We start from the raw sequence: 10134 nt of genomic DNA on the forward strand, positions 1-10134 counted from the left end.
GGAAAAATAAATATATTGCAGAACTGTAGACGATCCATTGTTGTCATTATGATCCACTTTCTCCTCAATGGAGTGGGGAGATAAGAGGAGACACAAACCTGACAAACTAAACCACTGGACTGGTCTACAGCGACGTGCTCAGAGAGCTGAGCCATACAATATCAAGGTTCTCCGTAACTACTGTTCTACTCTTGATCATTTCATGAACCATGAGCGTTATAAGAATGGATCTGACGTTATCATGTACCGTTGTAGCGAACGGAGAAAATAAATCCCAAAAAAAGAAACGAATTGGCTGCGCAACACAAGATCTCATCCAAACGCTACAATCGAGTAATTTGCGTGTCAGTAGCGTTCTCTCATAAACTGAGATGACTAATTATCCTCCGCCGTAGCGCGCCGTGTAAAAACCGTTGATCTCCTCGCCTGTCACCAGGCTCGGCGAGCCGATCTCAAATGAGTCGAGTCGCCCGGCGGTCCAAACCCGCAGAGCAGGCCGACGTGATGATGTGGAAATACTGCCTGCTCCATGCAACTGAAAAAGACCCGTCTGTAATCAGCCGACGGGGGAGCGCTAGGTACACACGCTTTCTATTGGAATTCCTGTGGGCGCATGTGATGAAAAGTGAATTTCATTTTTCTTCTTTCTGTTTCTGAGCGTGTCCGGTACAGAGAATGCTAGTGGTTATGATGGTTCCCGAAGCCCTTTGTATACAATCCGTCTTAAGCACTCCTCCAATTTGGGGAGGCTGCTGGGAGTGGACAGTTTGAAGACTGTACAATGCAGTCATTATTTCAGCAAACTTTTATTTTCGTACACTGTGGCTATACCTGTGGTTAATTTCCTTTTTTATTGGATATAGCCAACGAAGTACAAGTGTTGTTGCAAAACTTTAACGTAGACTTGAAATTGGATGTGCACAAGTGGTAGGGCAAATATCTGAACCAAATTTATAGGAATTCAAAAGTTTATTCATTTCATGTACGGCTCGATTCTTTTTTTCTTATAATGTCTCTGTACAACCACAAATCCTTTGCCTCGCAAGGCAGCTGGATTTACTAGCTCACGATCACGCAAGACTCCATCTTTCCAGGCTTCAAGCCAAGCAATTGTTTGGACCAATCAGCGTCCTATGAGGAACTACGTGATCTACGGGATGCATGATGGACAGATGGTTCATCCAATTGCCTGGCAAGTATTTTCCGAAAGTGCCTGCCCTTTTCCAAACACTTTCCAAGGACGACTTCCCAGATGGTTTGGTGTAACAAACCATCTGGATCATCAGGTTAACAAATCTAGGCACACAACCAGTAATATTGGTTGTTACAAATCCAAAAGGCCAAATCTGCACCTTGACCTTCACAACAATTATTGCAATAAATTAATTTGTGCACTTCAAGAGTGAAAGCAGACATCACAATACAGGCGTTGGAGCACCAGTCAAAGCCAACATACAGGAGGTTGTAGGTTGACATTTATGTGAGTATTATTGCCGCAGTACAAGGTATATTGTTCTTTTACACTAAATATCTTACTGTACAATTTCTTGGGTTCATTAATGAGGGTATCACAGTTGCCTTCCTTACAGCCTCTCTGATCCTGAGCCTCTCAATCAATTAACAACATTTAATTCATATTTAATACAATATTTGATTTGAGTTGTGTAGATGAATAACTCCAAAGTAATAGTAAAATAATAGTTCCAAAGTTGTATGAACGTTTTCTTCAGGGGAATAATCATTTTTTTCTCATAAATGTTACATTTCCTTGTGTCTGATGGTATGAGGATGGGTGCGTATCCAGTGATAATGGCTGTGCATGTTGTCATGCATACCAGCGTTCGGCTCTCCTTTTGTTTTTAAATTCACAGCTCACTCCCATCCTTCCAGAACACATCAAGTGTCTTAAAAAACTTAACTCTGTAGGTACCCTGTGATACACCCCCCCCCCTCTCTCCCTGTTTAAATGAATTTCCTCTGAATTATGTTATTCTATCATTGCGCTAAGCTGTTCCACATTAGTGTTATGCAACTGATTCCAAGCAGATACTCTGTGCTCCTCGTGTGAGCCACATCAAGTTAAGGCCCCACCAGTGCCCACTGCCAGACCGCCTGCGGTCAGCCCTACTCTCGGGACCGTGTCCTCCCTCTGTCTGTCTGTCTGTCTGTTGCACGGCGCTCTACCCAAGTGGAACCATGTCCTGGGTGTGTGCGTAGTGATAGCCTAACCATGTGTCTCTTTGCGCGGTCGCTCACCGCCCTGCCTCGTCACGTCCCGCACCGGGTCTGCGATGCTCTGCCGGAAGTTGTGCAGGGAAAGCCTCGGGGACATCCAAGCCAGCGGTCCCCGGTCCCCGCCCCCCAGCCCCACGCCGGGCCTGCCCTGCCTCCCTGTGGCCTGCGTTGCACAACAGCGTCCAGCTGGGGGACCGGTGCTGGGGGTGGGGTGGTGGTGGTGGTGGTGTTGGTGGTGCGGTGGTCTACATCTGCTCCTCCTCCTCCTCCTGCTAAAATCCCCTCGTCAGATGTTTCTGTTTACGCGCAGCCCCGTTTCTTTTTTCAGATCCCGGCATCGAGCGGAGGGGAAAAAAGCCCCAAAACACACAAACCCGGGCCAAGTGACAACAGAGGAAATACAATTACAGGAAACGCACTCGGTGCCAGCGCTGCCCTGAGCCCACGGTGTCTCGCGCTGCATGCAAACAAATAATCAGAGCTGTGCGTGTTGCAGGAGGTGCGTCCAGATGACAGCCGCGCTCCGTACCGGCGGGATGCCTTGGTGTTGTTCCCAGCTGAACCGTTTGAGCCTCAGTGTGACAGCTATCAGGGCGCAGAGCCGGGGGATTCTCAGGACCCTTTCCTGCTTGCTGCTGCTGCTGCTGCTGCTGCTGCTGACAGTCAGCCAGGGGAACCGGGTTGGCTGGCCTGTCCTGTGTGTGTGGCTGACGTGCCAGATTGGTGATTGAGGCTGGCTTATCTTGTACTGTAATGAAGCCAGCCACCCAGTGAGACACACGCATGCATATGCGCGCGCACGCACACAAGCACGCACGCACACGATAAGATAATACCAAAGTCTGTTCTTTCTCTTTGATTGCGTTTCAGATCTTTTACTGAGGATTTTGTGTTCTGTTCTGTTTCTTGGGATTGTTGTCATGATGTGTTCTTGAAGTAAACTAAAGTAAATTCTTAGCAGCGTTGCATTGCTTTATTCCAGCACATATGTAATACATTTTCTAAATCTGAACAAACCATAGGTAACACATTCAAATATTTACAAGGACAATGCAGTGCAAATGTTTATACTTATGTGCATATCATTTATATAATTATGTATGCAGATATTGACATTTGTCTATATAAAAGCATACAACACTGAAAGCAGCAATGCTGTTGAAAAATACAGCCTAAAAAAGCCTAATGTCTGGAATGTAAGGATTTTCACACTCTTTCCTGTAAGCAACCTATAATCTTAATATAAACCTCTGTCCAGGAAATTAATCTTTCACACTTTTACCAGTTGTCATCCATTTTATGAAATGAAGACAGGATATAAAAATGGAGAAAGTAAATCCAAAGATTACATTTTAAAAGTCCCTGCCAGGAGTTTTGGGTAAACTAGTGATTCCGGGAACTGTATTTCCCATGATCCTCGTCACCTCCGTCAACTCTGCATTTGTTTTGAGGAGAGAAGCAGGCGAGTGTGGTGATCATTTGCAACAGCTGTTTGCAATATGTGCCTGTGTAATAATTATGTAAGGTGTCAGGAACTGTTATTATTGCAGCCAACCTTTCTGCTGGCCAACTCGGTGGCCATGACTCGCTGATGTTTGTATCGGAATTTAGTAACAGCCAATTTTCTGACACAATTCCCACTGGACTATGTATTTAGGCCATGTCCACACTAAATTGGACGATTGTATAAGTTTTTTTTTGTGTTTTTTTCCCTGTTTCCACCTCCAACTGAGCTTTATGATAACTACAACGTAGATTCATCTGAAAACACAAGCCTTGCGTTTCTGTATGGACGGAATATCTCTACATGTATATACACATATCACTATGTTTGTATATATATGTTTTAGTGTGGACGATTGGAAATGCTGGTGAAAAAGCTAGCATGGACGGATATCTTTGGAAAATGCAATAGTTATCAAGGTGTGCATTAAGAATGCATTAAGAATTCTATTGTTGGAGTCAGATCAGTCTTTCCAAGACTAGTCAAGTCAATTTTCCTGAAAAGATATTCGGAAGGTGTGTCATAGCTCTCCCACCACGATATGTTATTAGGTGTTCTGACTTTGGATTCTTATTGTTATTCTGGGGGTTGGGTATTGTAATATGTTTTTAGATGCAAGATTTCCACAATGAATCCGACATAGTGCAGACATGGCCGGAGATACACAGGAATCACATTGACGTGCCGTTCTGTCACTAGAACGTTTCAAGTTCAATTAGGGTGAGATTAAAATGTCCCCTTCCAGTCCAGGAGGCGAGCACTTCCCCTGCCTTACTCTTCTCAGTGAAAGGCCAGCTCAGCTTGCTCACCGGGGGGGGGCGGGGGGGCTACTCGGCCTCTCGGTGCAGGCACCACACCAGGGTTTGGCCCACTCCGGTCATGGTGAGCACGCGGAAGCCAATCTGCTCCAGCTTGTTGAGGACCATGCGGGGGGGGTCGTCCACGTGGTACTCCGAACTACAGAGGTAGAGAGGCGGAAGCACACTTAATCATTGTGTGTGTGTGTGTGTGTGAGAGAGATGTGAGAGAGAGAGACAAAGGAAGGATGGTGGGTTTCATTCACTTTTCTGATATACTTTCTCTGGGAAAGTCAGAGCTCCGTTAATTGTTTGTGTGCTTGTTCACTTCCTCCCACACCTTGTTTTATTTCCCAGCATCCTTTGAGTCAGATTGCCAATGACAACACACTGCCTGATCTGTATTTCATCAGCTGGGATGGTTTACTCCCAATCTGCGGAGCAGCAGAAACCCCTCTGCAGTACATCTGCCCCGTACTCCTCTGGGATGAAACTATTATCAAATAATTGCCAGAATCAAAGAGAGAAAATATTGTTGCCCAACAATTCACTTTTTCTGAGAAAAATATTGGGACAGCCCAAGTGGAGATAAGTTGACTGACACTGAGAAGGCTAAGGAGCTGGGATTTCTATCAATCAAATGTCTTTATATAGGCCTACTACACTCAGCAGTGCACTGCAGTGCACATTCGGGAGATGTCATCCTTTAAAAATATGCTGCCAACTTTTTGCATTAAGCCCAATCTTTTAAAGTTAAATAAATAAATAAATAGGCCATTATGAACGCTAGCTTCACCCCACCTGCTTTGAACATGGATTGCATAATTTGCCTTCAAGTGAAACGGGGAGGCTGCCGCTAAGGACAGCTTTGAAGAACCACCCACCCTCCCGACTGGCCGTAGGTATCGATTTCCAATAGGCTACTCACAAATTGTTCCCCAACATGGTCGTTTTCCTGGCTCCCAGGTAATTCATGACAACCGGGTCGGAGTCCTCGTCTCCGACATTTGTTGGACCGGTCTCCTGGAAGAAAGTTGACAGCATTACAGCCACTGGTAGCACCGTAAAGTTATCTCTACAAGGAACCTTCTATAATACAAAAACATAACCTGTTGAGCTGGAAACGTGCTGACTACTTTAACTATACACCGTTAGGATGCATTTTGTTGACAAAATGAAAATGCGAATATAAATACTGCTATTAGCAAATGGTTTTATTAATGCGTATTCACAAGCGTTGCAATAACACACAATTTGATGCACAATATCTGTAACTCAGAAGGAATTCATGATACGAACCAGTCGAATTTGAGTACTGATGAGTATATACGGCATCCTGTGTCCTTGGCTGCAGACCGCTGGTCCCTGGGGGTGAATTATCTTGGGAGACGCAACTGTCTGCAGTTTCACGTTCTGCTGACAGTGCTGCATGGAATGCGGAAACGCCCACCTCAGTGGACCAATCACAGCCTCTGCCCAGCATCCGGTGACCTGGTTATTTGCTTCGGTCCCGCGCACGGTCACTGATCGAATAGTTTGTTTGGATGGTAAATATTCTCTGGACGGGACACGTATTCGTATTGTGGACTTATTTTTACCAATTATTTTAAGATTTATTCTACGGTTGTTTCGGTCAATACATATTCATGGTTTCATTGTGAACATACTGTCCTGAAGACAAAATAATCGTAATCATAATGTAGGCTACTAAGACTATTTATAATTATTCAAGATAGGCTACTAATAATATTAATATACCTATCATTATGAATATAATTTTAGTATCCCGAGGCTCTTAAATATAATATATATTTAGTACTTGATTTGTGAAAAATAACCCAGAATCAATTTGACAGAATATTACACATACTATCCCTTCCCTTAACACAAATCACACCGTGTACTGGCCAGTCGAAGGAACACTGTCTGCAACTCCAATTTCCTCTCAGAGATTTGTTAATTTCCTACTCAGAGCAGCAATAACAAGTTTTGGATCTGGCCGGTGAGCGGAAGGGAAATTAAAGACATAAACAAAAGCCCCAAAACAATGTCTAAGATGCTGATACAATCAGCAATATAAATATATCAATGTGAAGCAATATGAAGGTCATTTATTTTAATGCCGAGTGGGGCTGTTATATATTGGCAGGTCAGTTGCTAGGAATTCTGGGCCCCCTGAAAGAATATCGGTGTGGGCCCCTCTACCCCATTCATTGCCACCTTAAATGTTCTTGTTTTTCAGTGTTCTTGACGGTGCCTGGTGTAATACACCCAATTTGTTTCCTTTTTTACATTTAACGACTTAACAAGTCAGAGTATTATTATGTAAATTGGCACAAAAAAAAAATGGCTCAAGATAGTCCACATGTAAATATGTAGCATTTAACTTAAATGTGCAAGTGAAACAAAGAGCACATGGAATACGTTGTTGTAAAACAAATATCAAAAACAACAACAAGCCTCATCTAATCTCAATTAAAGTTTAAATTGGATTGTTTGTTCACTGTAAGTCTCATCGCTCACTCACTTCCGATGAGGAAGAACCAGGCACGTGCACACATAGGGCCCTAGGGGTGCTTGAGCCCCTGCCCTTTTTGCCTCGTATTAAAAAGTGCCCTCTGAGTGTTCTTCACCAATCGCGCCCGCAAAAGTGCTCGTCCGTGATCGATCCCCCCCCTCAACAATTCGGCACCTGCCCCTCAAAACTCCTGTGCACGAATTAGAATATTGCATGATTTGTGGCTTTGTTTTAATTCGGATTCATTCATATGAATATGTATTAGTTCAGTGTATGCATAATCATTTTGTCATAGAGGCTACTGGGGGCTGTGTGTGGGCCCTAGCGGGCTGTGGGCCCTTATAATTGTCATAACCTTTCCCCCCTATACGACGGCACTGTATATTGGTGGTATTTTATCTCATGGTGGGCTTAGTAGTCACATGACGAAGATGAATTCTGCTCAGTGATAATATTGTTGGGAGTGATCTTAGAAAAGTGAACTCTAAGTGAAATACAAACGCTATCTCTTCTTTAAGCTACAGGTGTTACGAACTCTAGGCTGGCTGAGAACATCGCCCCCTACTGGTTCATGACATTGCTGCTGCCCTCCCGTAGGTCACCTACTGGATCTATACATGTTCCTCAGGAGAAATATGTGTTCATGTGGACCGTTTTGTCATATAAACACACACACACACACACACACACACACACACACACACTTCTCCGGAGCACCCCCCGTGGTGCCTGGCTGTGCCGGCTGTCATCTGGTGTTAGTTATTGGAGTTTGGGGTCACCTTCTCCCGTTGACCTGCGGGGGGTTAGGAGTGGGTCCACCTCCAGTGAGGAGGAGCACAGGAAGCGCTTGTGTGTTTTGATGAGGTCTCCTCCCTCACCTTCTCACCGGGGGGGCGGGGCGGCTGTGAGGTGGTCGAGACATTCTGCATGCACACCTAACCAAACTCACAAGCTGCTCCCATGATTCATAGCTGCGTCGTATAAAGGCATCGTCAGGGCGATTTCTGGAGACGCCGTGTGCAGTCAACGCAAGTTAAAAAGTGACACAAAGGGGAAAAAGGAATCAAAATAGGCTTTACCTGGCAGCACTGTTGGCTTTTGCTATTTTTTTGGTTGCTTTTCTATCCAAATATTATTTATGGTCTAAACTATCTAACATGCAGCCAATAAAACCAATATATGTAATTATATAAAATGAAATCCAATGGCTTTTAATTCCACTATTTCCCTCCTTGCCACATTTTTATAAGGCTCTCCCCCCCCCCCTCACATCAGCACAAGGCTGGCTGCAACATGTGGGATTTATCAGCTGCTAGAGGAGTGGAGAAACCTGGACCTCACCGTTGCTGCTATATGGAGCTACATTCATATCCCCACGTCCTCCGAGTGCCTCCTAAATCACCACGGCCCGCCATAGGTGCAACGCGCACAAGATGAGCTACTTTAGGTTCCTGATAACCTGAACAGAGTGCAACCAGACCGGGGGAGGCTGGAGAGGGAGAGGGGGGGAGAGAGCAGAGCACTGGGGGCAGTGCTGGGGCTGCTGTGTGCTGATAGAGTGGGTGTTTGGTTTACTTAGCGTATTGGTTTACATCACTTAATAGAGACAAAGCACTGCAGCGGTGAACTACTGTATATGTGGAACATCTATTTCCTCCTCCTCCTCCACCTCCCAGTGGGTCTGGAGAGGAGAGCAGAGGGTTGTGTGTGTGTGTGTGTGTGTGTGTGTGTGTGTGTGTGTGTGTGTGTGTGTGTGTGTGTGTGTGTGTGTGTGTGTGTGTGTGTGTGTGTGTGGAGGTCGGTTGTGTGCCTGGATTTCTGTGTGTGCAAACGCCAGGAACTTGCATTAAATATCCTCAGAGAGATCATTCTGTAAAGTGACCTGTAGGTACTGTATGTCGCTGCATTTCTCACTGAGCGGTCACCTGGCACTCTCTTCATTCTGTTCCTCATACTACTCATAACAATTCTTCCATTCTTACAATAATAACACTCTGTCACTTCATTACGTCGGCCCTACGCAAAAGTATTTTTTAATAAGGTACAAGTGACCTTAAACCCTGCAATCTGAAATGAACTATTTGAAAAGGACAAATCCAAAATGACCACATCGCTCTTTAATTCCCTCAGCAAATGGACTCTTCCAGGAAGAGTTTCCCCTCAGAGCAGAAACATTTGAATCAAGGGACCATGCATCCATCAGCATTGCATTCCTCTACTCTGTATCCTTAATTGTGTGTGTGCGTTTGCGTGCGTGTGCGTGCGTGTGTGTGCGTGCGTGCCCGTGTGTGTGCGTGTGTGTGTGTGTGCGTGCGCGTGTGTGCGTGCGTGCGTGTGCGTTTTGCATTGGGTCGGAAGTCCTCAACTCTGCTCTGCATTAAGCAGGACCATCGGACAGAGAGTGAGGGAGGTGGGGGAGAGGTGGTGGTGAGATTGGGTTTCCTCGGGACAGCGTGTCCTTTCAGTGAGTTTCATAAGCTGGAGAAGCAGTGTGAGAAGATTTCACAGAGTCTTGACCTGTGCGCTCTGGACCACTAAGCCCCGCCCACTCTCAACACCATTCTGTCTACACTTGGGCCTCAGTTTGATTGATTCGCTTCAATTAGATTCCTCCATAGACGCAGGGTTTTCCTATTTTTTTTCACCCTTCTGTAATTTTCCGCTGTATTAAGCATCAAAACTGAGCACTATTTGGTGCAAATTGTTTTCTTTGGATGAAGGGCTCTCTGCTCTTGGTCATTTTGATGGGGGTTCTGTCAAATCCAAAGTCTTGCACACATACCAGCTCCTTCATTAGCTTTTATTGGCCTTCCCTTTGAGGGAGAGTGTAGCTTTCCTTGGTAAGTCATAAAACTGTTGAAGGCAATATTTCAATGTGAACCAGACATTTTATGAGTGTTTGTTATCAAATTAAAATGATTTCCGAGTTATATGAGCTCATGTTTCGGGTAATTAAAACCCACAAAAAATTCACTTGCGTAGTTAAATAATTTGTCAAATGTCATCAAAACTATGACTGTATCAATAAATATATTGTAATTTACTATTTAGAATACAAAAGAAAGAAAGCCATTGGAGTA

The 10134-nt window shown here is 44.7% G+C and overlaps 1 protein-coding gene across 2 annotated transcripts; it reads right to left on the reverse strand.

Moving 5' to 3' along the window:
* Positions 1-3193: 3193 nt before the first annotated feature.
* Positions 3194-5967, reverse strand: gchfr (GTP cyclohydrolase I feedback regulator; the record flags this gene model as incomplete). Of its 2 annotated transcripts, none has more annotated exons than XM_084482569.1 (3): positions 3194-4696; positions 5465-5559; positions 5836-5967. In XM_084482569.1, the coding sequence occupies 3 exons, from the start codon at positions 5965-5967 to the stop codon at positions 4567-4569; spliced, it is 357 nt and encodes a 118-aa protein (XP_084338695.1). In that variant the 3' UTR covers positions 3194-4566. The 2 variants fall into 2 exon arrangements, with proteins under 2 accessions (XP_084338695.1, XP_084338696.1); XM_084482570.1 differs by having other exon boundaries at positions 5465-5556; positions 5836-5940.
* Between the last annotated feature and the right edge of the window lie 4167 nt (positions 5968-10134).

Source organism: Micromesistius poutassou (assembly GCF_964030765.1).
Source record: "Micromesistius poutassou genome assembly, chromosome: 17".
NCBI classification, from domain to species: Eukaryota; Metazoa; Chordata; class Actinopteri; order Gadiformes; family Gadidae; genus Micromesistius; species Micromesistius poutassou.